The sequence below is a fragment of the Capra hircus genome, chromosome 14 (genome assembly GCF_001704415.2).
Source record: "Capra hircus breed San Clemente chromosome 14, ASM170441v1, whole genome shotgun sequence".
NCBI classification, from domain to species: domain Eukaryota; kingdom Metazoa; phylum Chordata; class Mammalia; order Artiodactyla; family Bovidae; genus Capra; species Capra hircus.
In genome coordinates, this window is record NC_030821.1 from 17611086 (window position 1) to 17638128 (window position 27043).

Here is a 27043-nt window from a genome sequence, read left to right on the forward strand (position 1 = left end):
GCCTCCCTGTCCATCACCAGCTGCCGGAGTTCACTCAGACTCATGTCCATCGAGTCCGTGATGCCATCCAGCCATCTCATCCTCTGTCGTCCCCTTCTCCTCCTGCCCCCAATCCCTCCCAGCATAGAGTCTTTTCTAATGAGTCAACTCTTCGCATCAGGTGGCCAAAGTATTAGAGTTTCAGCTCTAGCATCAGTCCTTCCAAAGAACACCCAGGGCTGACCTCCTTCCATTAATAGTTCAGTAAACATTGCTATGGCTTCCCCAGTGGCTCAGGGGTAAAGATCCACTTGCAATGCAGGAGACTTAGAGACATGGGTTCAATCCCTGGATCTGGAGGATCCCCTGGAGGAAGAAGTGGCAACCCACTCCATCATTCTTGCCGGGAAGATACCATGGACAGAGGAGCGTGGCGGGCTACAGCCCATAGGGTTGCAAAGAGTTGGACTTGACTGAGTGACTGAATACACACACATATGTACAAGCATTGCCAACAAGTAAATATTTTTAAACGTAAGTTTAATATCTTTATCACAGTCAACAAAATGAACAAAAATTCCTTACTATCATATAATAGTCTATATTTAATTCTTCCTATTTTCTCAAAATTACTCTTTTAGAGTTGGTTTGTTTGAATCAGGAGCACACTGAGGTCCACATGTACACTTGATTAAGACGGTTCTTAACTCTCTTTTAGTCTGTAACAGTCCCCTCTCTCCTTTTTCTCCCCTATGTCATTTATCTGATGAAGAAATTAGATCATTTGACCTATAGAATTTCCTATATTCTGGCTCACTTTATCCTTAAAATGTTGTTTAACATTATCCTCTATCCTCCATATTTTCTGTAATGTAGTAAGTAGTTGTTATGGAAGCTTGATTAGATTTTAGTTGCTTTTTTCTTTCTTGTAAAGAAGGCTTCCAAAGTGACATGGTATCCTTCCTGTGATATCAGTGGGAGGCACATGACATCTGCTTATTTCACTTTGAGCAGTGTTTACACGGATCGGGTCATCATCCTCAAGTTCCCCTTTTACACACTGGTTTTAGCATTCATTGATTTGAACAGTTTGTCAGCAAGGTCCTCAGTGCACAGAAATTAAATTCAGTGATTTATTTTTCACTAAGAGGGAAGAGGCCCCTTTCATTTACTGAGCAATTTCTATGTGCCAGAAATTCTGCTTGGCAGTTTTCCTACACTCTTTGATTTGTCGTTTCCCAAATTTTGTGCATTCTGTTATCATTCTAGTTTAATAGAGAAGTGTTTTGTTAGTTGCTCCATTGTGTCCAACTCTTTGTGACCCCATGGACTGTATCCCACCAGTCTCCTCTGTCCATGGAATTCTCCAGGCAAGAAATACTGGAGTGAGTTGTCATTCCTTCTCCAGGGGATCTTCTCGATCCAGGGATTGAACCTGAGTCTCCCGCTTTACAGGCAGGTTATTTACCATCTAAGCTCCTGCAAATAGAGAAGTCATATAGCTAATAAATGACCTAGTTGAACTGGTTTTAGGAAGAATTTTTACAGAAAAAATTAATTCTTATATATATTAAGAAAATATTAGTTCTTATTTACATTAAGAAGTAGATAAGATAGATCAGGGCTTCCCTGGTGGCTCAGACGGTAAAGAATCCGCCTGCAGTGTGGAAGACCTGGATTCAATCCTTGGGTCAGGAAGATCCCTTGGAGGAGGGCATGACAACCCACTCCCGTATTCTTGCCTGGAGAATCTGCATGGACAGAGGAACCTACTGGGCTATAGTCCATGATGTTGCACAGAGTTAGACACGACTGAAGTGACTAAGCAGCAACAAGATAGATTAAATATAAAGACCAAATTGAATGAGAATGAAAACATCTATAGCATTTGTATTACTATTAGTAAATGATGTCAGTGTCACATAAGCTAGGTACCTCCTTTGTCCCAGTTATGGTCCATTGGAGTCCAACAAATAATTTATTTCAGTCTTAAATATCCCTTTAATGGACTAAAAATGTAAGCTATATGGTACTTCATTTTATAGAAAGTCTTGCTGTCTGCCAAATAACATTTTTATAAAATGAAAACTATATCATAAAACATTTTCTAATAGTTAAGCATGCAAAACACTGCAATGTTGATGAGAGAAATCTTGAAATTTCGTCTACAAGTCTTTAAACATCATCTGTCTTCCTCGTTTGGAGTTAGTCTTGTCCAGAGCAAGTTGATGTCTATATGACCTCCCAAAGTCCTTTCTAGTCCTGTGATTCTCACACTAATGAATTCAAACAGAGAAGGATTATTAGGCCAAAACTCGAGTATCTTCAGAGCCAGCATGTAGGAAAAGTTACAAAATACAGATGTCTGTCAGGGATGAGGTCCAAAGGGAGAAAGAAGCAGGCCAAGAGTCAGAAATAGATATGTTGTTGTACTCCCCCCCACCATACACACACACATACACACAAACGTTTTGAATTTGGCCTTTAGCCAAAAGAATTTTTTTTTTTTTGGATACTTAAATCAAACTATTAGGCCATAATATTCAGTTGAGGTACAGCACAGTCCTGTGGTTGAGGATATGTAGTTGGGAAAAAATTATAGTTCATTCCATTCAAGGAAATGCAGACCAACTCTCAGTTCCTCAGACCTATGCCAGATTGTACTTTTTAGAGAATCTGTAATCCTGTGTTTTTCCTTCAAGAGTAAAATCATTCTGATGGTCTTTGGAATTAGCAGTATTTGCACATCGAGAATTACAAATCAAAATCAAAATCTTTAAAATATTGTTTAACTATATAACATATGACAGAAATGTTTATGCTGTTTAACCCTGCAAGTAAGCTGTTCTTTGTCTTATATGGAAACATTTCTAAAATTACTACCATTTATTTTAATTGCTTACTGAATTTTTAAGAAGTGGTTGTGTTGGGGAATATAAAAGAATTTGTTCTTTGTGGTTTTTTTTCTTTTTTGAGAGTGACGTGTTCCAAAAATCCTTCTTTCCCTTGGGCAGCAGGGTCGGAGGAAGAGGATCCTGTAGGGAACACCCAAGAAGGCGCTTGGTCGTTCTGTGTGGATGGAAAAACTGTTCTGTGGGCACAGCTTGTTGCTGGGTTGTTGTTGTTTTTCTTTTTAATCCCACCCATACTGTTTGTTCATTTTCTGTTTTACATTTTTTTTCTTTCCATGAATCTCAAGAGAAAAATTTGTCCCATGAAGTATGCGATGTACCCCTAAGCAACAAATTAGGTGTCTGTGGCTTTTATTCTAGTCTATGATGTGTTATGAATGTAACTAAATTGTCTAAAAAGCATTCCCCAAACTCATCTTTTCCACATTGCATTCTTTCTACATGATGATTCGCTTAACAGGACATAGGTCACCACCAAATAACGGTGGTCAGTACAGCCAGAAATTCTATCTGCAGATTTATGAAGAAAGAGCCAGTCATTCCAGCCCAGGAAATTTGCCTCTCCGTAGATTTTCTGAGATGATTTTGCAAGACTTAGAAAATTATAGATAACTATGAGAGCCTTCTTTGTTCCCTTAGCCACCTGAAACCTGAAAACAAACCAGCTGAACAGAGCTGTGGTTTGATATGTTCAGTTGGTATGTAAATAGACATATTTTCTAACACCCTCTAGCTGTTCTAAATGGTAAATCGGAAAAGTATAAAGTTAAGAGTGATTGGCACTGAACTACTGTAAGTCGTCATTTCAGGCAAATTTGACATGACGTGAAATAAGGAAAGAATCACAGTCAGTGTCAAAGCCAGTCATGTTTCCTTGTAAGGGTATAAATCACCTGTGTGCCTGATCGCTTTCCTTTGGCATGTATGTCACTTTGGGACTGTAGTTTTGAGGTGGCCATTGCCCCAGGAAGCTGTACAGTTTACTCATTTTTGCTGCATCAGATTTGAACATATATTTGAAATTCCAAATAGTCTTATGTGTTGTGAACAAAATTTAACTGTATACCTAATGATAAAAAAAGAATTAATGCTTGCTGATTTTCAAGTTTATAGTTAAATCTTACCCATTTAAAAAAATGATTTCTGCCAGTGACCTGTCATCTCTTGTCAACTAGATTTTATGTATGTTTGAAATATGACAGTGCACATTTTGTTTACTGATATGTGTTTTGTATTCAGTCGTAATATAATATTTCCCAGGTACAGAAGACTTTAAATGGAATCCTGAAAAGATGAAAGATATCTTGTATATATGTGAATTTTTATTATTTTTATATTTATAGTGACCTTTTATACATTGTTCATTTCTTGACCTCCAGGGGGTATACTCTATCTCCATCCAGGATGGGAAAGTTGACCTTCTTTAGGACACCTTGGGCCTGTTTTTATTACTGACTCCTTCCTTCACATTGCGCTTCTTGAGGGCATTTATATGATGTTTATCTTTGCTCTCCAGTGCCTAACGTAGTACTTAGTAAAAGTTGACTGTGACTGAGTGAAAACTTAAAATGAAATAGAGTAAGCTTAGCTTAATGTATTGAGACAGTCTCCTGAAGGTAGTTGCCAAAGTAAGGCCCTGCCTGCATATTTGTTGTAGTCTGGGCTCTATATGCTGTTGTCGTGATTGGTTTGGTAGATCTGTAAAGCCTCCTGAATGAGCAGGCTGAAGACAAGGAGACCCTTGTAATATTTCTGCTAAGAGGATTGAACAGAGTATAGAAGCTGGTGAAAGTGTTAGTCACTCATTCATGTCCGACTCTTTGCAACCCCATGGACTGTAGACTGCCAGGCTCTGTCCATGGAATTCTCCAGATAAGAAGACTGAAATGGGGAGCCTATCCCTTTTCCAGGGGAACTTCCGAACCCAGGGATCGAACCCAGGTCTTCCGAATTGCAGGCAGATTCTTTACAGCCTAAGCCTGCACAGAGGAGTCAGGGATTTACAGAGGTACACAAGCTGGAGTTGTATACACACAGATATACACAGATAACTACAAGAAAAAGTACTGTTGTTAAGTGCCAGTAACAAGAGTTTAAGTTGTGTGTCTTTGGGGAATTCTGAAGAGAAATCACTTCTTACTTTGATTATTAGAGAAGAGTTTTTTGTTTGTTTTGTTTCTCTAGGAAAAAGACAAAAAGTTTTTAAAGATGAATGAGATTTCAAAAAGCACTGATGGAGACAAACTAATGACAGCTAAGGTGATATGTAGTATAAACGTAGGAGGTTAGGATGAGGAGAGAGGAAAGGGCCAGAATTGGGGCATAATTCTTTAGGAATGTTAATGGAATTTGTGCAGAGTTTCATTTTTACCACATTGAGATTTCTTTCCTTAGAACATTTAATCCAGAATACCAGAGCTCAACCAAGGTTACTGTTTTGAAAACTGTATTGTACAGCCTGCCCTTTATTCAGGGCTTGATTATATACAGGCTTGTTTTTTTTTAATTCTTTATACTTTTTCTTCTTTTTTCTTCCGGCTATCTGCCTACAAATAATTCTTCTTCCCATCCTACCTCCATGCAGAGTTAAAATCGCGAGTCACTCTTGAATATTTATTAGCAGTTCTATAAAAGATCTGGTGAAAAGATAGCATGGAGTTATGGACTTATGCTTTGAGAAGATAAACTCTCCCATGGATAAATAGTTAAACCACATTAATTTGGACTGTAAAGATTGGTTAAAATTTACCAGGAAAGTATGGAGTAATACTGTGAAAAAATTTTTTTCTTAATCATACTTTAAATCTTTTCTGGCAATACCAGGTACTTAACTATTTATGTATTACTTGTTTGTAAGTTCCGTGAAGTCACGAACCACATCTCTCTCTCTTTCTGGCCAGTTGATCCCTGACTTCCCCTTAATATAGAAACAATACATGTTTGGTGAATAAATTAAGAATCAATCAGTTCAGTTCAGTCACTCACTCATGTCCGACTCTTTGCGACCCCATGAACCACAGCACACGAGACCTCCCTGTCCATCACCAACTCCCGGAGTTCACTCAAACTCACTTCCATTATGTCAGTGATGCCATCCAACCATCTCATCCTCTGTCATCCCCTTCTCCTCCTGCCCTCAATCTTTCTCAGCATCAGAGTCTTTTCCAATGAGTCAGCTCTCCACATCAGGTGGCCAAAGTATTGGAGTTTCAGCTTCAGCATCAGTCCTTCCAATGAACACTCAGGACTGATCTCCTTTAGGATGGACTGGTTGGATCTCCTTGCAGTCCAAGGGACTCTCAAGAGTCTTCTCCAACACCACAGTTCAAAAGTATCTATTCTTTGGCACTCAGCTTTCTTTATAGTCCAGCTCTCACACCCATACATGACCACTGGAAAAACTATAGCCTTGACTAGACAGACCTTTGTTGGCAAAGTAATGTCTCTGCTTTTGAATATGATGTCTAGGTTGGTCATAACTTTCCTTCCAAGGAGTAAGTGTCTTAATTTCATGGCCGCAGTCACCATCTGCAATGATTGTGGAGCCCAAAAAAATAAAGTCTGTCACTGTTTCCACTGTTTCCCCATCTATTTCCCGTGAAGTGATGGGACCGGATGCCATGATCTTTGTTTTCTGAATGTTGAGCTTTAAGCCAGCTTTTTCACTCTCCACTTTCACTTTCCTCAAGAGGCTTTTTAGTTCCTCTTCACTTTCTCCCATAAGAGTGGTGTCATCTGCATACCTGAGGTTATTGATATTTCTCCCGGCAGTCTTGATTCCAGCTTGTGCTTCTTCCAGCCCAGCGTTTCTCATGATATACTCTGCATAGAAGTTAAATAAGCGGGGTGACAATATACAGCCTTGACATTCTCCTTTTTCTATTTTTTGGAAAAATAGAAACTAGTCCATTGTTCCATGTCGTTCTAACTGTTGCTTCCTGACCTGCATACAGGTTTCTCAAAGAGGCAGGTCAGGTGGTCTGGTATTCCCATCTCTTTCAGAATTTTCCACAGTTTATTGTGATCCACACCGTCAAAGGCTTTGGCATAGTCAATAAAGCAGAAGTAGATGTTTTTCTGGAATTCTCTTGCTTTTTCGATGATCCATTGGATGTTGGCAATTTGATCTCTAGTTCCTCTGCCTTTTCTAAAATTAAGAATACTTATAAGCTAATTAATCTCACTTTTACACATCCATTTAAATATATGCATGATATGTGTGGTACATGTGAAACTGTATACTAAATAAAGTATGTGAGTGAGTGAGTGAAAGTTGTTCAGTCCTTTGAAAGTTGCAAAAAGTCACTGACTCTTTGCAACTCCATGGACTGTAGCCTGCCAGGCTCCTCTGTCCATGGAATTCTTGAGGCCAGAATACTGGAGTGGGTAGCTGTTCCTTGTCCAGATCTTCCCAACCCAGGGATCGAACCCACATCTCCCACACTGCAGGCAGATTCTTTACTGTCTGAGCCAAAAATACTGGAGTGGGTAGTCAATCCCTTCTCTAGGGGATCTTCTTGACCCAGGAATTGAACGTCGGTCCCTTGTGTTGCAGATGGAGTTTCTACCAGCTGAGCTACCAGGGAAGCCCTAAATAAACTATAAATACAGTCAGAAATTGTGAAGGTTTTGAGCTCTACCCCCATTTGCAAGTTAACAGCTTAGCCTGCCAGAGTCTCTTGGATGCTTATAGAACATATGGGAGTGCTGGATCAGAGATGAAGGACAGTTTATTACCTACAACAGTATGTCTGCGTATGTGCCAGCTCTCCAAGCCTCTGTTCCCTTAAGGGTGATGAAGAGAGCCAGGTGATGCTTAAACACATAGTCAGTTACATTACAAGACTGGAACCTTGAACTTGGGGAAACTGAGTCTTTTGAAATGGGAGATTAGCATGCCTGCCCTTTGTAGAGAGACACTGTCTCTGTCTTCCATAGCTGTTTGCTATGCATATGAACTTGAAAAGAAATCTTGAGCAAAGATAATGCCTTTTTTCTAAGATACGTGGGAATGTGATAGACCTATGGAGGAGTATTTCCTAAGAGACATATACTTTTAAAGGGCCTCTATGAGGGCAACACTTTTCATCTAATCAAGGAATCAACAAACTACAGCCTGCCCATCAAATGCGGCCTACCACCTGATTTTGTAAATAAAAATTTATTGGAACACAGACATACTCATTTAGATATTATTTACATACTGCAATGTTGTTCAGTTGCTAAATCATACCTGACTCTTTGCAACCCCATGGACTGCAGCACACCAGGCCTCCCTGCCATCACCAATTCCCAGAGCTTGCTCAAACTCATGTCCATAGAGTCATTGATGTCATCCAACCATCTCATCCTCTTTCATCCCCTTCTCCTTCTGCCTTCAATCACGGTCTTTTCCAGTGAGTTTGCTCTTCGCATCAGGTGGCCAAAGTATTGGAGTTTCTGCTTCAATATCAGTCCGTCCAATGAATATTCAGGGTTGGTTTCCTTTAGGATTGACTTATTTGATCTCCTTGCTGTCCAGAGTCTTCTCCAGCACCACAATTTGAAAGCATCAATTCTTTGGTGCTCATCTTTTTTATGGTATCCGTACATGACTATCAGGAAAACCATAATTTTGATTGTACAGATCTCTGTCAGCAAAGTGATGTCTCTACTTTTTAATATGCTGTCTAGGTTGGTCATAGCTTTTCTTCCAAGGAGCAAGCATCTTTTAATTTCATGGCTGCAGTCACTGTCTGCAATAATTTTGGAACCCAAGAAAAGGAAGTCTGTCAGAGTTTCCTTTCTTCCCCCATCTATTTGCCATGAAGTGATGCGATCCTACTAGTTTTTTGAATTTTGAGTTTTAAGCCAACTTTTTCACTCTTCTTTCACCTTCATCAAGAGGCTCTTTAGTACCTCTTTGCTTTCTGCCATTAGAGTGGTATCATCTGCATATCTGAGGTTATTGATACTTCTCCCGGAAATCTTGATGCCAGCTTGTGATTCATCCAGCCCCGCATTTCACATGATGTACTCTACATATAAGTTAAATAAGCAGGGTGACAGTATACAGCCTTGACCTACTCCTTTCCCAATTTTAAACCAGTCTGTTGTTCTTTATCTGGTTCTAACTCTTGCTTATTGACCTACGTACAGGCTTCTCAAGAGGCAGGTAAGGTGGTCTGTTATTCCCGTTTCTTTAAGAATTTTCCACAGTTTGTCGTGATCCACGTGCTGCAGTAGGCAGTCAAGTAGTTGCAACACAGAATATACAATGCAGAAAGCCTCCAGTGTTTGCCATCATCTGTTTAGCCTTTTATAGAACAGTTTTGTTGACCTCTTGATCTAAACGTTTAACTTTATGACAAGCCTTCATAAGACATTTCAGGCTTGTTTTTGGTTCTAAACTATTTGCATTTTTTTTTCAGTTATTCTGTGATCCCAATTGACTTCTTCCCAATTATTAAAGATTATTGTCTCTGTTGGAAAAGGAAATGGCAACCCAGTCCAGTATTCTTGCTGAGAAAATCCCACAGACAAAGCAGCCTGGTGGCCTATAGTTCATGAGGTTGCAAAGAGTCAGACATGACTGAATGAGCACACTCTGCACTATAGTTTTTCTTATTACAAAGGGCTGTTAAGAACAATTATCAATAATTACTGTATTCTTAACTCTTTTAGTTTTAAAAACAGTCTTATAGCAGAGTATCACTGTACAGGTTTGTAAGCATTGCTTATTTGTCAGGTTGCATACTTTTGAACCTCTGACACAACCAGGTGACTAACATATGGGAATTAGTGTAAAGAAGTAAATGAGCTCCCTGGGTTCTAGAATCCTACACTCCCAGCTCTGTACCTTTTGATTGAGAACCTTAGCAAGTTGTTCAACCCTTCATTTTCCTCATCTGTAAAATGGGTATACTCTTCTAACTTAATTACCATTCAGATTGAATGAAATAATGAAAATCTTGGCACACAGTATGCACTTTAAAATATAAACTCTCTTCCTAAAATGTAAAGTAAAAAATCAAGTCCTATATTTATATATCACTTTAGAATTTTAAAGAGCTAGAGTAGTCTTATTCTTCATTCCTCCTTATTCCAAATCTTCCGAATTTGTTACCAGTAAGATTATTGAGGCTCAGATTAGTTATGTTACTTCAACTCAAGGTGACAGAACTAGTTTGCAACCAAATTTAGGTTAGAAATAAGTCCCCCTGAGTCTAGCTAGTCTGTTTCTTGGTTTTCTGTTCTTTACAGCCAATTAAGCTGACTGTGCTCTTTTCCCCATGGGGGCCCAGTGTGCAATGGCAGCAAACAGGAGCCTCCTTGGTAGTGTATGCAACCTGTTGCCTGTATGTGTTGCCCTAAGGGACCTTGGAAACAACTCTTTCTAGTGGGCATTCATGACTGGCCTGCTGTCCCCAGTCTATCCCTGGGTTGGGAAGATCCCTTGGAGAAGGAAATGGCAACCCACTCCAGTACCCTTGCCTGGAAAATCTCATGGACAAAGGAGCCTGGTAGGCTACAGTCCATGGGGTCGCAAAGACTCGGATACGACTGAGAAACCACTTTCAGAAGGTCAGAGTCCCAATTAATGTTTTTTATAATAGACCATGTACATTTGACTATTCCATACAGTGAGTGAAGTACCTGAACAATTAGAGCTGAGACTAGAACACAATAGTGAGTTTACAGTTTGTAGCCTCATTAAAAGAAAACCATAAAACAGTAAAGTTGCCCTTGGTCCAACCTTAGTTTTGACTCAGAAGTTCTTAATATATTTTTATTATTTGTCTTTGTGGAAAATGTTTTATTGAAAAATGTCATATTGCACACCTGCATTTGCTTGAAACTTGGTAGCTTGATAAATTGATAAGATAACTGGGTCATATGTTAAGTTTTTTGAAAAACCAACCCAAACATAGATCCTAATAAAAGAATGTTACACATTTCCTTTTAAAGGCTAAAAAAGTATTTCTCAGGACTCTTAAATTACCATATTCTGATACCAAGGGAAAATAAAATCTGGACTGAGAGTCTTGTTTGTACTTAGAGGGTTTTCCGGACAGGAAGGTAGTCTTGATGCAATGCAGTAAGCCAGAATACCAGTGGGGCATTACAGGTGAAAAATCTGCAGCTGTACCCCTTCACCACAATGTATTACAACTGTATGCTGGAATATTTCCTGTACAGAAATGGGGTTTGGTTAACTTTGTTTCCCAAGAGTAGATCACATTAAAATGTTATAAAATCATGATTTCCTGCATTTGAATACTTGTGGTTTCTCAACTGGTTCCAATATTTTAAGGTTTTCTTTTTTTGGGGGTATGACTTCTATTAGTTGAAAATGTATAGAAGCTTTTCTTTTCCTTCTTCAAAATCAACTAAATAGCAGATACATATAAAAACTGGTATTATAAGCTAAAAAATTTTTATATTACATGTGTATTTGTATTTTATGTCATTATTAAATGGTAGGTTTCTATGTTGAAGTAGAAGCACAAAAAACTGACATACCATTATCAGGATACATTTTATTTGTAACTCAATTTTATTTTAATTAACTATTGAAAAGTATCTCTACTCAGGTGCTTTTGATTTGTGTAATGAATATGTTTCTCTTCTATGAATAATCGATTGTAGAGTGTTCTTCATGTTTAAAAGGACAGTTAAGTCCAGTAATAATCATAAATAGAAACCACTTCAGTATTTATAGAGGCAAGGCTGGTTTTTTCGCTTGCTACGGTTTTAATGTTTATATTGCTATTTATTTATCCTAATTTCTATAATAATATGTTCAGTTCAGTTCAGTTCAGTTGCTCAGTTGTGTCCAACTCTTTGTGACCCCATGAATCGCAGCATGCCAGGCCTCCCTGTCCATCACCATCTCCCGGAGTTCACTCAGACTCACGTCCATCGAGTCCGTGATGCCATCCAGCCATCTCATCCTCTGTCGTCCCCTTCTCCTCCTGCCCCCAATCCCTCCCACCATCAGGGTCTTTTCCAATGAGTCAACTCTTCGCATGAGGTGGCCAAAGTACTGGAGCTTCAGCTTTAGCATCATTCCTTCCAAAGAAATCCCAGGGTTGATCTCCTTCAGAATGGACTGGTTGGATCTCAGATGTCCATTTATCCTAATTTCTAAAATATATAAAAGTTATTCTAATTTATGTAATAATACAATGTTTTATACATTGTCTCTTTCAATCACCCATCAATCCACTTTTTTTTTTTTTCTTTTTCCCTTTTTTTTGGTTCTGGTTCAATCCACTGTTTTATCCTTTGGCCTCTCAGTCTCTGTTTTAACTGTCCACTTACCTATACTCTAGTCATCAGTTTAAAACTCTTTAATCTCTCTGCCCCTAATTTTTCTAGTGCATCCACACTGGGGAATATATTTGGTCTTATCACCAAATATATTGACCTTGTGATAAATGTAGTGTATCCTTTTATTTGCTTAGTGAGATAAGATAACTTTCTGTTAAAAAATAAGGGTTTCACAACAATTAACTGTTTCAAAAGTTATCAACCATGAATGTTCCAGTTTGAAAAGCCCTTTTCCCACCCAGGGGTGTAGGTCAGAAAGAAAGTAATGCTCAAAATTCTCCAAGCCAGGCTTCAGCAATATGTGAACCATGAACTACCAGATGTTCAAGCTGGTTTTAGAAAAGGCAGAGGAGCCAGAGATCAAATTGCCAACATCCACTGGATCATGGAAAAAGCAAGAGAGTTCCAGAAAAACATCTATTTCTGCTTTCTTGACTATGCCAAAGCCTTTGACTGTGTGGATCACAATAAACTGTGGAAAATTCTGAAAGAGATGGGAATACCAGACCACCTGACCTGCCTCTTGAGAAACCTATAAGCAGGTCAGGAAGCAACAGTTAGAACTGGACATGGAACAACAGACTGGCTCCAAATAGGAAAAGGAGTATGTCAAGGCTGTATATTGTCACCCTGCTTATTTAACTTCTATGCAGAGTATATCATGAGAAACGCTGGGCTGGAAGAAGCACAAGCTGGAATCAAGCTTGCTAGGAAAAATATCAGTAACCTCAGATGACACCACCCTTATGGCAGAAAGTGAAGAGGAACTTAAAAGCCTCTTGATAAAAGTGAAAGAGGAGAGTGAAAAAGTTGGCTTAAAGCTCAACATTCAGAAAAAGAAGATCATGGCATCTGGTCCCATCACTCCATGTCAAGTAGATGGGAAAACAGTGGAAACAGTGGCTGACTTTATTTTGGGGGGCTCCAAAATCACTGCAGATAGTGATTGCAGCCATAAAATTAAAAGACGCTTACTCCTTGGAAGGAAAGTTATGACCAACCTAGACATCGTATTGAAAAGCAGAGACATTACTTTGCCAACAAAGGTCCGTCTAGTCAAGGCTGTGGTTTTTCCAGTAGTCATGTATGGATGTGAGAGTTGGACTGTGAAGAAAGCTGAGTGCCGAAGAATGGATGTTTTTGAGCTGTGGTGCTGGAGAAGACTCTTGAGAGTCCCTTGGACTGCAGCGAGTTCCAAACAGTCCATCCTAAAGGAGATCAGGCCTGGGTGTTCATTGGAAGGACTGATGCTGAAGCTGAAACTCCAATACTTTGGCCACCTCATGCGATGAGTTGACTCATTGGAAAAGACTCTGATGGTGGGAGGGATTTGGGGCAGGAGGAGAAGAGGACAACCGAGGATGAGATGTCTGGTTGGCATCACCGACTCGATGGATGTGAGTCTGAGTGAACTCTAGGAGTTGGTGATGGACAGGGAGGCCTGGCATGCTGTGATTCATGGGGTTGCAAAGAGTCAGACATGACTGAGCAACTGAACTGAACTGATACTTGAGGCAGTAGATAACAGAAAACTTGTAAGCTAAACAAAAGGCTCAACAGAAAGAACCAGGGGATGAGATGTCCACACAGACTTCAAAAGTTCCAGCAGATTCCTGGGAAACTAGGAGGATTTGTCTAAGCCCAGGTTTATGCACTTAACCCAGGCTCTGCACATGCCAAGAATGACCTAAGAAGGCCTGTGCTCTCACCTCTGGATGCCCTTAAGGCTCTGTATAAGCAGGAAGGGAAGTTCATGGCAGAGTTGAAAGCATGCCTTAACAGGCACACAGAGCCACTTGGAAGAGACTAGATGTGGTTATTGTTTCCAGGCCTTTAAGGAAGTCTCTGTCTAATCACTAACTGATCATTAAGCTCATCAAGTAGAGATTTCAGTGGCCACATGACAAACAGACTTTTTAGAATTAATTCATAGATGTTAGTAACAACAACAACAAAATAAGTACAAATAATGACAAGCCCTGGAGGAAGAGAATCTGATTTCCACAGTTGCCATTATTTATTAAGAATATAATAATAGTAAAATAGTTAATAATATTCATTGATATAATAAAATTTTCTATCATTTAAAATGCCGAGTTTCCAACAAAGAAGTATGCACTCTGCAAAGAAACGAGAAAGTATGCCCCATATACAGAGGAAGAAAGCAACCAGTAGTAACTGTTCCTCAGACACCCAGATGTCGTCCTTACTAGACAGAGACTTGAACTGTCTATTTTGAGCATGTTCAAAAAAGCCTAAAGAAAGCCTTGTATAAAGGACTAAAGAGAAATATGAGAATGATGTGTCCCCAAATAGAAAGTGTCAATTTTAAAAGAAAAGATAGAAATTATAAAGAAAAAAAATGAAATCCCTGAGTTGAAAAGTGTAAGTGAAATTAAAAATTTGCTGGAGGTGCTCAATAACAGATTTGAACAGGTAGAAGAAAGAAGGAGTAAGTTTAAAGATAAGTCCACTGAGATGATGAGTGTAGAGAACAGAAAGAAAAAAGGATGAAAACAAATGACCAGAGCCTTAGAGACTGTGGAATGCCATCAAGTTTATCAATATGTGCATCATGGGAGGCCTGGAAGGAAAGGAGAGAAAGGAGAATAAAGACAGTTTGAAAATCTAATGGCCAAACACTTCCCAGATTTAATTTAAAACATCAGTCTGCACATCCAGGAAGTTTAGTGAACTTAGACAAAACTCAAAGATTTCTGTACCAAACAAACCTTGACTGCAACTGGAGAGAAGTGACTTATCACATATAAGGGATCTCACTAAGAGTAACAGCTGATTTCTCATCAGCAACCATGGAGACCAGAGGAAGAGAGAGAACATATTCAAAGTGCTGAAAGAAAAAGGCTGCTAAAGAGAAAATGATTGCCAAGTTAAGTGACTATAAACAGTGGGATAAATTGTAAGGGCCAAGATGTATTCTGCATTCAGATTTCTTTCTAAGAATCCACTGTAAAGACAGTGCAACTGGAAATTATAAATGATTCACTATAGGGCTGTTTTTCTTCTTTAACCTAAAGGTAGTTAGTTTAAAGAGCAAAGGATTTATAGGCAAAAGGTCTGCCACTTACTAAGTATGTAACCTTGAACATATTACCTAACTTCTCTAAGCTACAGTTCACTTACCTGTAAAATGGGAATAATGTATTCCTCGCTAAGATAATGTACAAAAAGAAAAAAACTTTGTAAATTGTAAAAGATTATTTTTCTACCACAGCTTCCATCAGTATTTTTATTACTGGGGCTTCCCTGGTAGCACAGACAATAAAGAATCTGCCCACAATGCAGGAGACCTAAGTTTGATCCCTGTGTTGGAAAGATCCCCTGGAGAAGGAAATGGCAACCTACTCCAGTATTCTTACCTGGAAAATTCTATGAACGGAGGAGTCTGGAGGGCTGCATTCCATTGGGTCACAGAATTGGACATGACTGAGCAACTAACATACGACCAAAATCATGAGTAATGATGGGAAAAGCAAACTGTTTTAGCCCTACTATGCTTTCCTGTTAATTGGTATCCCAGGAAATCTGGATATGTGGTGGAAGGAATGATAAAGATGGTATCCTCTGTTGTAACCAAGCCTTAATAACTTACTCCTGAATGGCAGTTCCAGCTTTGTGCTCACTAACCACCCTACACAGTCAGCTAAGCTCTCTATCTTGTCATAAGAAAATGGAGAGGACAGTTGAATCAGACTGATAGATTATTTCACTTGCTAATACTACCATCTCTTTAATATGTACATAATTACAGGGAATGCACTTCCTCTGTATCCTTTTCTTAGGTTGATTGGTGGCACTGAGTGGGCAAAGGGGCAATGAATGGGTCCAGCTTTAGCAACCCCTGCACAAAGAATTCAGAACTGTTTATCTATGAGGACAGATGGGCAGTTGCTACCCTGCTAATAGTCTTGGCAGTACTATTAACTAATAAAAAACAAATTAAGTGCCAAAATATTCTTTGTACCAAAAATATTTTTAAATGGCCAACACACATGCAAATCTTCCCAAGTTAGCCATCAAATGGAAACAAATTGTGGAATCATATTTTAAATGCAAGAATACATGTGCTTTTACCAACTGGCAGATATACAACCTAAAATATATTTCTATGCAAAGACCACATATGCTTAGAGTACAGTTTATTATGTATGGCTGGCTAATTTTTTAGGTCCTGTCAAATAATGGATAGGAAAACAAAATGTAATAAAAATATATATAATCTTGACAGTCATTTGAAATGTACCATGTGTTACATGTGCAGTGTTTTCCAGTGAAACCAATTTACTCGTTCCCACTTCCCATGACTCAGTACTAGATATTTAGGCTCTCTAAATTATTTTTTGGCAACCAAACATTCTTGGAATAGTCATCTTTCCTTCAAGTTATTCAGTGCAAGCATTAATAATAAATCCTCAGTTTTGATATGTAACTAAAGATCGTTCACATCATCTCTTTCAAAGCTAAAAACACAAAATAAAGCTATTTTAAATAGATCACACAAAATAGACCACAGATTTATTCCTGAGAATAGTTGTTGTTTAGTCACTTAAGTTGTGTCCAACTTTTTTGCAACCCTATGGACTGTATACTTTCCAGGCTCCTCTGTCCATGGGAGTTTCCAGGCAAGAATATAAGAGTGGGTTGCCATTTCCTTCTCCAGGAGATCTTCTCAACCCAGGGATTGAATCCTCCTCTCCTACATTGGCAGGCAGGTTCTTTACCCCTGAGCCACCAGGGAATAATTGCTGCCATATGAAGCACAGTGTGACCACATTAGATTTTTAGTTTAATTATGTTACTTCCAACCTGGAGATTAGCAATGTCTACTTCCAGCTGAATGGTAAAGGAAGATTAGTAAGCAAATGAAAAGTTTGGTAAAATTGAATGTGATCAGAAAATAATTTGAAGGGAGAGCTCAATATGTAAAATAAGACCTTTTTAGAGTAGAAAACTGTAAACAAAAAAAGATTGTTGTTTTTTCAGCACCTATCTTCATTTGTAAATTTTTAAATTATTTATTGAGTATATACCATGTGCAGACTCTGTGCCGTGAGTTTATTGGAGAAATAGCTACCAGGCCTCAGGAAGGAGCAATAAGCTACTCCTGAAGTCATAACCATTGTCCCTGCCTCCTAAATGAGATCTCAGCAAACTCATGCCTCACTTCTCTCTGTCCTACTCACTCCCTGAACTGAGATTTCTCACCTGCTTGTCTGGATTCTTGTCAAGAAGCCCTTAGAAGAAATAGAGTAGCCATCATAGTCAACAAAAGAGTCCGAAATGCAGTACTTGGATGCAGTCTCAAAAACAACAGAATGATCTCTGTTCTTTTCCAAGGCAAACCATTCAATATCACAGTAACCCAAGTCTATGCTCCAAGCAGTAATGCTGAAGAAGCTGAAGTTGAACAGTTCTATGAAGACCTACAAGACCTTCTAGAATTAACACCCCCAAAAGATGTCCTTTTTGTTACAGGGTACTGGAATGCAAAAGTAGGAAGTGAAGAACCTCCTGGAGTAACAGGCAAATTTGGCCTTGGAGTACAGAATGAAGCAGGGCAAAATAGAGTTCTGCCAAGGAACACACTGGTCATAGCAAACCCCTCTTCCAAAAACATAAGAGAAGACTCTACACATGGGCATCACCAGATGGCCAACACCGAAATCAGATTGATTATATTCTTTGCAGCCAAAGATAGAGAAACTCTATACAGTCAGCAAAAACAAGACTGGGAGCTGACTGTGAAACAGATCATGAATTCCTTATTGCCAAATTCAGACTTAAATTGAAGAAAGTAGGGAAAACCACTAGACCATTCAGGTATGACCTAAATCAAATCCCTAACAATTATACAGTGGAAATGAAAAATAGATTTAAGGGACTAGATCTAATAGATGGAGTGCCTGATGAACTATGAGTGGAGGTTCATGACATTGTACAGGAGACAGGGAGCAAGACCATCCCCAAGAAAAAGAAATGCAAAAAAGCAAAATGGCTGTCTGAGGAGACCTTACAAATAGCTGTGAAAAGAAGAGAAGCAAAAAGCAAAGGAGAAAAGGAAAGATATACCCATTTGAATGCAGAGTTCCAAAGAATAGCAAGGAGAAATAAGAAAGCCTTCCTCAGTGATCAGTGCAAAGAAATAGAGGAAAACAATAGAATCGGAAAGCCTAGAGATCTCTTCAAGAAAATTAAAGATACCAAGGGAATATTTCATGCAAAGATGGGCTCGATAAAGGACAGAAATGGTATGGACCTAAAAGAAGCAGAAGATATTAAGAAGAGGTGGCAAGAATACATAGAAGAACTGTACAAAAAAGATCTTCCTGACCAAGATAATCACAATGGTGTGATCAGTCACCTAGAGCCAGACATCCTGGAATGTGAGGTCAAATGGGCCTTAGGAAGGATCACTAAGAACAAAGCTAGTGGAGGTGATGGAATTCCAGTTGAGCTATTTCAAATCCTGAAAGATGATGCTGTGAAGGTGCTGCACTCAATATGCCAACAAATTTGGAAAACTCGGCAGTGGCCACAGGACTGGAAAAAGTCAGTTTTCATTCCAATCCCAAAGAAAGGCAATGCCAGAGAATGCTCAAACTACTGCATAATTGCACTCATCTCACATGCTAGTAAAGTAATGCTCAAAAATTCTCCAAGGCCGGCTTTAACAATACATGAACCATGAACTTCCAGGTGTTCAAGCTGGTTTTAGAAAAGGCAGAGGAGCCAGAGATCAAATTGCCAACATCCGCTGGATCATGGAAAAAGCAAGAGAGTTCCAGAAAAACATCTATTTCTGCTTTCTTGACTATGCCAAAGCCTTTGACTGTGTGGATCACAATAAACTGGAAAATTCTGAAAGAGATGGGAATACCAGACCACCTGACCTGCCTCTTGAGAAACCTGTATGCAGGTCAGGAAGCAACAGTTAGAACTGGACATGGAGCAACGGACTGGTTCCAAATATGAAAAGGAGTACGTCAAGGCTGTATACTGTCACCCTGCTTATTTAACTTCTATACAGAGTACATCATGAGAAATGCTGGACTGGAAGAAGTATAAGCTGGAATCAAGATTACAGAGAGAAATATCAATAACCTCAGATATGCAGATAACACCACCCTTATGGCAGAAAGTGAAGAAGTAAAGAGCCTCTTGATGAAATTGAAAGAGGAGAGTGAAAAAGTTGGCTTAAAGCTCAACATTCAGAAAACTAAGATCATGGCATCTGGTCCCATCACTTCATGGCAAATAGATGGAGAAACAGTAGAAACAGTGGCAGGCTATTTGGGGGGGCTCCAAAATCACTGCTTTTGAGCTGTGGTGTTGGAGAAGACTCTTGAGAGTCCCTTGGACTGCAGGGAGATCCAACCAGTCTATTCTAAAGTAGATCAGCCCTGGGTGTTCTTTGGAAGGAATGATGCTAAAGCTGAAACTGCAGTACTTTGGCCACCTCATGTGAAGAGTTGACTCATTGGAAAAGACTCTGATGGTGGGGGGGATTGGGGGCAGGAGGAGAAGGGGACGACAGAGGATGAGATGGCTGGATGGCATCACCGACTCGATGGACGTGAGTCTGAGTGAACTCTGGGAATTGGTGATGGACAGGGAGGCTTGGCGTGCTGCAATTCATGGGTTCGCAAAGAGTTGGACACGACTGAGCGACTGAACTGAACTGACTATCTGGAGACTGATCTGTATGCCTTTTTTCCTGCTCTTCCCAAACCTCTTTCCTCCTCTGCTTCCCAGACTTTTCCATTGAGCCTTCTGGAACACTTGCTCAATGACTAGTGAACTTTGATAAACCTCAGCCTCCTCTTCAAGAATTTCCTCTCCTCCTTCTTAAATGAAATTCTTCTGTCCTTTGGAACTCTGTACAGCACTGTAACCCACTGAGGTGTGAGCAGTTTATTCTCCACATCACTTTGCCTCGGGCTTAGGAGATAAAGTGATCTGCTCTTCACCTGTGCCACATGCCTGCACTCTTCTCCCCTCCTGTAAAAACCTCCTGCTTCTTGGATACTTGTCGCACCCGATTGTATCCCCCTCACCCCTCTCTGTTGTTGCCACCTGCTGACTATTTGCTCATTCTCCCTCATCCTCAGAAGTCTTCAGCCTGTGGCGTCTGGCCTTTTTCTTCACAGCTGTCAGCATCCATGTGAAAGAGCCAGCCAGACCCCAGCTTGAGCTCCTCACTCTAGTGCTCTCCTCCTCTGCTCCATCTAAGTACTCACTCCCACACACCAGCCCTGGAACTTGTCAACATCCCAAACTGCCCCTTCTCCTAAATCATTCATTCCAGCATCCTAATCTTACTAGCAATCTTTCCGTCTCTCCAGTCTGCTCACTCAGCAAGCCCCACTACCATCATTCATTAAACTTTTATGTATAGAAACTTAACAGTTCTCTGCTTTCTCGCTATCCATCAGCTTGCTCTGTTCTCACATCCCTTTCTAAACAGTTTATATTCTTAATTCATTTAAAACACCTTCTTGAGAATAAGTACTATAAGTTTCTTTGCTGTCTTTCCATTGCATTCTCTTGATGAAAGAGGTTAAGGCTGGTTGAATCTACAGGTATGTATCAACACAGTTAACTCCCTCTCCCACATTCTAGAAGAGCCAACTCCATACTCAGGATTTCCACTTAGATGGCTCATTGATGTCTCCAACTCAACTTGTCCAAAAATGAACTTAGGTTCTCCCCTCCTCTACCCAATACGGACCACAAACCCACTCCCCAACAGGATGCATCAGTCTTACTCATACCAGTAAATGACATCAGCACCCATGCAGTTGCTTGGTCCAGAAGCCTGGGAGTCATCCTTAACTCTTCCTTCTCTAGTATCTAATCAGTCAACAAATTTTTATGTCTCAAGAATCTCCCACATACCACCAACCATACCATAAGCCATCTAGTTTGTAGCATAGACCACTGTCCTAACCTCGTAATTATCTGTTCATATTCTTGCTCATCTCATTCTCTTCTAACACATTCTCTACACAGTATCCAAAAGCTTTTAAAAATATAAATTTGACTTTAAGCATTATTCCTTTGCTTAAAACCCTTCAAAGTTATCTCAGGCATTAAGATAAAGTCTAGAATCCTTATCATGGACTAAAATAATTTGTTTTTATTTCTTACTTTTCACCAATGAGGGAACTCGGACTCAGTGTCATTAAATAAGGTGCTCAAGGTCTCAGAGTGGTGATTAAGGGTCATGGCCAGAATTTTATCCAATGAAATACCAAGATTTTTTTTCTTTTTATGATGAAGAAATTTAAAAAATAAAGATTATATTTATATGGTTTATAAATTTGTGGCTTAATATGTATTTTAGTAGACAGATGACTAAAATTACCTTTAAAATGTTTAATTGTACTAAGTGTTGTTGTCAGCTTTTCTTTTGAGGTTTTCAAGACAAAACTGTTCTAAAATGGTGGAAAGGAGTCATATATGACTTTTGTAAATGCACTTATAGGCACACAATTTTAAATATTTTCAACAGCGTTTCATTTGGAAGTTTCATTTATCAACACCCCTTTATTAACCAAGGAAAATAGGGGGTATAAAGAAAAATCCTGATGAACACACAGCACAGATTTTAGGATGTATGTCTATAGTAGTTCTCTACTGTTTTCTAATTTTGAGAGTCGCCTGGAATGTTGCGATTGAAGTATGTAACCACAGAGCCAGCCTCACACAAAATTGTGAACAAAATAAAATTTTTCTTTGGCTTTCTTCCAAATCTCTCTTTTTGAACTTTCACAATTTCTCCTTCCCTAAGCCCCAATGTTGGTACAGTTCACTTTCATTCCCCTTAAATTACCTAATGGCTTCCCACAATGGTTCCCAGCTTGGTTTGCCTTTTATTATGGATCTATTCCAACTCCCTCCTATACATCAAAACTTAGTAGTACTTTTCTCTTAATGTCTCACTCTGCTTTCCAGTGTGACAGCCAATTTTCATAAGTTATTATACATTAATTTTAATGGGGAACTTCTGGAGACAATACCAGAAACAAGTCTTTTTTCCATCCCATCCCATTTGGTATGTAACCTTACTATCAAGAAGATGATTTTTGAACTTTACATTCTGTTAATTTACTACTAATAAAAAACAATAAGTATGTTAAATATGTTTTTTCATTTGCCCTCTCCCAGGAGATTCTTATGTGTCTCACATCACTTCCCACATCTTATCCATAACTGATTAAGGACTGACTTACTGGCAGTCTAGAAAGGAGTTCAGCAAGGAGATATTCCTTTATCTCTCAAATAATAGCCATCATTCAGGAACACATCTTAATAGATATGTAGCAGAAAACCATATTGAACTATGATTGCAAGCTTCCTGAACATCCAGATTCAAGGTTTATTCTTTCCACAAGTCCAACCCATTGTTGAGAAATCTAACAAACAGGACTCTTATTCACAACCTACCTGATTCTTTTAACAATGCCCAAGCTTCTAAGTTTTGATGCATAGGAGAGAGTTGGAATAGATCCATAATAAAAGAAGTGTTCTTTGCGCATGAGAAGGATAAATACTTAGTAACTAACATTTCTTAAGCTTTTATTATGTGCTATTAAATAGAATGTTTATCTCTTTTAATCCTCACAACAATTCATGAGCCAATTCTGTTATTATCCTCTTTTTAGGGATATGAGTACTGATGTTAGGAAAATTAATTTGCCCAATAACCCATAGCTAATGGAGCTAGGAATTGAATCCCATTAGATGTAACTCCAAAGTCTGTGCTTTAATCTTCTATACTTCTCTGTGGGGAATTTTTAGTGTGCCAGAGATGGACTGAATCACTCAGAATGTGTTTATTTGTTCATTCATTCATGAATTATTCATTCATTTATTCAGCAACTTTTTTGAACATACACTGTATACAGTTTGCCAAGTGCTGTGAAAATCCAGAGCTTAGCCAAATGGAAATCATTCCCTCAAAGAATGTGTCTATCAGGGAAAATGTCATGTATAGAAATAACTGTAACATGAGGTGTATAGTGATAAGAGCTATGAAACAGATTCCCATTTTAAAAAAACTATTGGAGTTCAGAAAAGGGAAAGCATTTCTCCATCTGGGAGGTGAAAAGGCTCAAAGAAAGGTGGTATTTCATTTGGACCCTGATAAATGGGAAAGATTTAAACATTAGACAATGAGAAACCAAAGATGCTATAGGTATTTCAGACAGAGAGAGAATATAGGAACAAAGACCCAGTGAGAAGAAAGTTAGAAAAATGTGTGTGTCTTGGAAAGCAAGAAGAAGGAGAATTTCAAGAAATGGTGACTGAAAGTAGAATTTATTGATATGTCACTTGTCCTTATCACCAACGAAAACATGCTGCATTTCCTCACTCTTAGACATATCCATTTCGTGCCCCTTTCTTCCATTTATCTCCTCTCCATACATGGATGCTCAAGTCACTGTTTAAGGAAAAGAAACTATTGTAGGTGGAGGTAAAATTTATTCCCGTTCAAAGATTAAGAACTGCTTTATTTAAGAAAGAAAGATTAAAGAGAAGTCTGTTCATTCAGAAAGCATCTACTAAATATACTGTTATGTCCCCCACACTGTTAGATGCTAATAAAGGACCACAGGGTCAGCTAAAGGAGACAAACACGAATAAGGAATTGCAAAGTATAATGACCTCTGTGGTAGAACAGTGTGGTAGATAAGGAAGTGACACAAGAAAGGTAGTGATCAGCTCTAAGAATGGTCATAATTAGGAAATTCCTTGTTCATTTTAATGGTTGTACAGATTCCATTCTATAGATCTACATGTTATATTTAATCTCATATTGGCAGATATTTTAATGTTTCCACTTTCTTATTCATATAGTACTGAAGTAAATCCACACACATACACACATCATTGCATTGGAATATCTGTAAAACAAATCCTTAGATGTGTCCCTCCAAGCGTTTAATATATATTGCCAAATTATTCTCCAAAGATACTGGGTAGAAATGCTTTTTTTTTCCTATACCTGTACAGAACTGTCAGTCTTTTCAAACTGCCACATTAATAAATAAAAATATCACATTATTGGTTTAATTTGAATTTCTGTAAGTATTAATGAAATTGAATATCTTTTCATGTTTACTGACTTGTTATATCTTTTCTTCTGTGAATTAATTGCTGTCCAAATCTGGGATTTTACCTTATCCAGACTAATAGCCTGTTAACGTTATATGAATGCTTACAGAAGATATAGACTTTGGTCAGAAACAAAGAATATCATTGCTTGTGGCACAGCAGACAGCATGAACATCATCTTTGTATTGGTTCCTCTTGCCCCCAAGTCCCACAGGGGCCATGCAGAAAGGCCCCCAGGGTTTTCTCAGCATGCAGTAGATAAATGGCACAGCGTGGAACGTGGAGCTTGTCAAATCCACCCATTTTAGAGCAAGTCTGCTCTTTGTCCTGGAAAGAAACTTTACCTCATCGCTCAAGGATGCTTTCTACAAACACAACCTGAGAAATGGCCCCAGTTAATAGCTTTCAGGGCCTCTCATCCTTTGCGTACCTGGCAAGAAGATGCAGGGATTTTCAGGGCCTCTTCCAACAACTGCCTTTGCTTACTTTTCTATATGCTTACTTGTCACTTTCTCATTGATTTATAAGAGTTCTCTGCTATCACAACAGGGACCCTAGATCTGTCATTAAATACTACCTGTTTTTATCCTAGCTTGCTTTTTATTAATTTTGATGTTACCGGTTGTGAGGTTTGTCTTACCATCCTTGGGTTTCATGCCACACACAGAAAAGTTTACCTATTTAGATATAAATATTAACTGATTTTTTTTCCCTTATGCTCTCAGTTTTTAGCCTAGTCTTAACATTTTGATCCTTTTGGAATTTACTTTGATATAGGAATCATGTAGGGACCCACTTTGTTTTACCAGGCTAACCAGTCCTTGCAACCTCATTTCCGGTCTCTCCTCAACTTGTTTGAAATAGTACCTTCATTATATACTAAAATTTATCTGTACTTATATTTTATTATTCTTTCTTTTCTTTTATATGTATGTTACTATTCCAACCTTATCTTTAGCTTTAATGAGTATAGCTTTGTAACACATTTAACATCTGGTAGAATTAATTCCCCATTCTTTCTCCTTTATTTAAAAACTTTTTGACTGTTTCCACATATTATTCTTGAATGGGCCTTTTAAAGTAAAGTAGGTAAACAGGATGAATATAACTATGAAAAGAAATCCTAAATTACTGTCCTTTATACTTATTCCCCCTTTTAAGTTGTAACTTTTATGAAGATTCGAGTTGCATGTCAACAAATACAAAAGCATAGTTTCTCTTTGCAACTTCTAAAATCTTCTTTCTTTTAATATAGATTCCTTGTAGTTTGGAATACTGGGATGAACTCCAGAAGGTTTTTGTTGCATTTCGAGAATTTAGTCTGTCTGAAAGCAAAGTTTGTGAACTGCAATTGCCAGATATCAATCTTGTGAATGACCAGAAGAAACTGGTATCCTCGGATCTTTGGAGAATTGTCTTGAACAGCAGCCAAAACGGAGCTGACGACCAAAGGTAACTCTGAAAAAAATGAAACATGAAATAGTGGCGTTGTACTAGGAAGTCATAGTCAAATCATCTTGTCTAGTGGCCCCACCTTTAGCGCTCTAGCAGCTGCATCTGTCGGAACTATGCATGAGAACCAGGAAGCAAGGTAGAAGCTGATGTTTCAAAGTGCGTGTATTAAAATTCCTGTTTTACTGTGAGCTCTCTCAGAGTGCTTGTTCCTTAGATATAAAAGGAAAAGCAAGCAGAAGGCAAACTACAAAGATCCATTTATCCTGAACTGAAAACTATAGATGAAAAGAGCCATACACGCTTCAGTAGACTGTTAATGACAGTCATCAGTATATGTAAATGATTAACCATGAGGCGTTAAAAGAGAGTTTAAGTAAATAATTGTCTCCTTCTGAAAAGATAAATTTTGGAAATATTTCCTTCTTACATGGTTTTAAAAGAAAAAATCTTTAAAAGACAGACCTCCAGACATTAGGAAAACTTGGCTAACCAAAATAATTTATACTGAAAGGATTTCAGATAGCCAGAGCTTTATGCAGCTCTTGAATCTATCTGTCTGTAATGTATCTTGAAATCTATAGACTTCAGGTATTCTGAATCATGTCCCTAGAACTTCCTATTCCACACCTCCTGCAGGATATCTGGTTAGTGACAAAACAGAGACAAATTGTTCCCACTTTCAATGTTTGCTTGCTTAATACATCCACTAAATTAGAGAAAAAATGGCTTCAGCAATGTGTTCTTCAGCGCTCCTTCTAGATTACATATCTGTTATATCTTTCTGTTCATGCTCTCATAATGATAAGAAAAAGACACTGAATCACCATAAGTGGAACAGTTTCTTGAGTCATATGATATGTGTGCTGTGGACCCACATTGATATTGCTGCCCATCACTTTCAATGTCCTACCTTTGAATTCTCCTGATGGATTTGCTTTAGCGTCATCTTATTCCTCATATTTAATCCCTCCCTCCCTTTCTTTCCCAAGCACCATTTTGACACTAACAGAGAGAAAAAAAAATCCTCTATTTCAACTCCTTGCAGCTGAACTGTTTTTTCTTTACCTTTATTTTTGCCATCATTGTATGCCTTTACAGGGTCATAATTATAGCATACCATTTTGTATTCTGATTCCTATTTTATAGATAGTTGTGAATACTTTCTCTTTTGTAATTATTAATAATATGTGCTCCTTGAAGAACATTTGGGAAATAAAGAAAATAATACCACTACCCATCATCATATC

General features: G+C 38.6%; 1 protein-coding gene across 6 annotated transcripts in view; it reads left to right on the plus strand.

Annotated features, from left to right (window-relative positions):
* VPS13B (vacuolar protein sorting 13 homolog B) overlaps positions 1 to 27043 on the plus strand; it is a 786697-nt gene that overhangs the window by 646754 nt on the left and 112900 nt on the right. For all 6 annotated transcript variants that reach the window (XM_018058289.1, XM_018058286.1, XM_018058288.1 and 3 more), the window contains one exon: positions 25597 to 25793. In XM_018058289.1, the coding sequence (XP_017913778.1) occupies positions 25597 to 25793 (197 nt within the window). The remainder of the gene's footprint in view (positions 1 to 25596; positions 25794 to 27043) is intronic.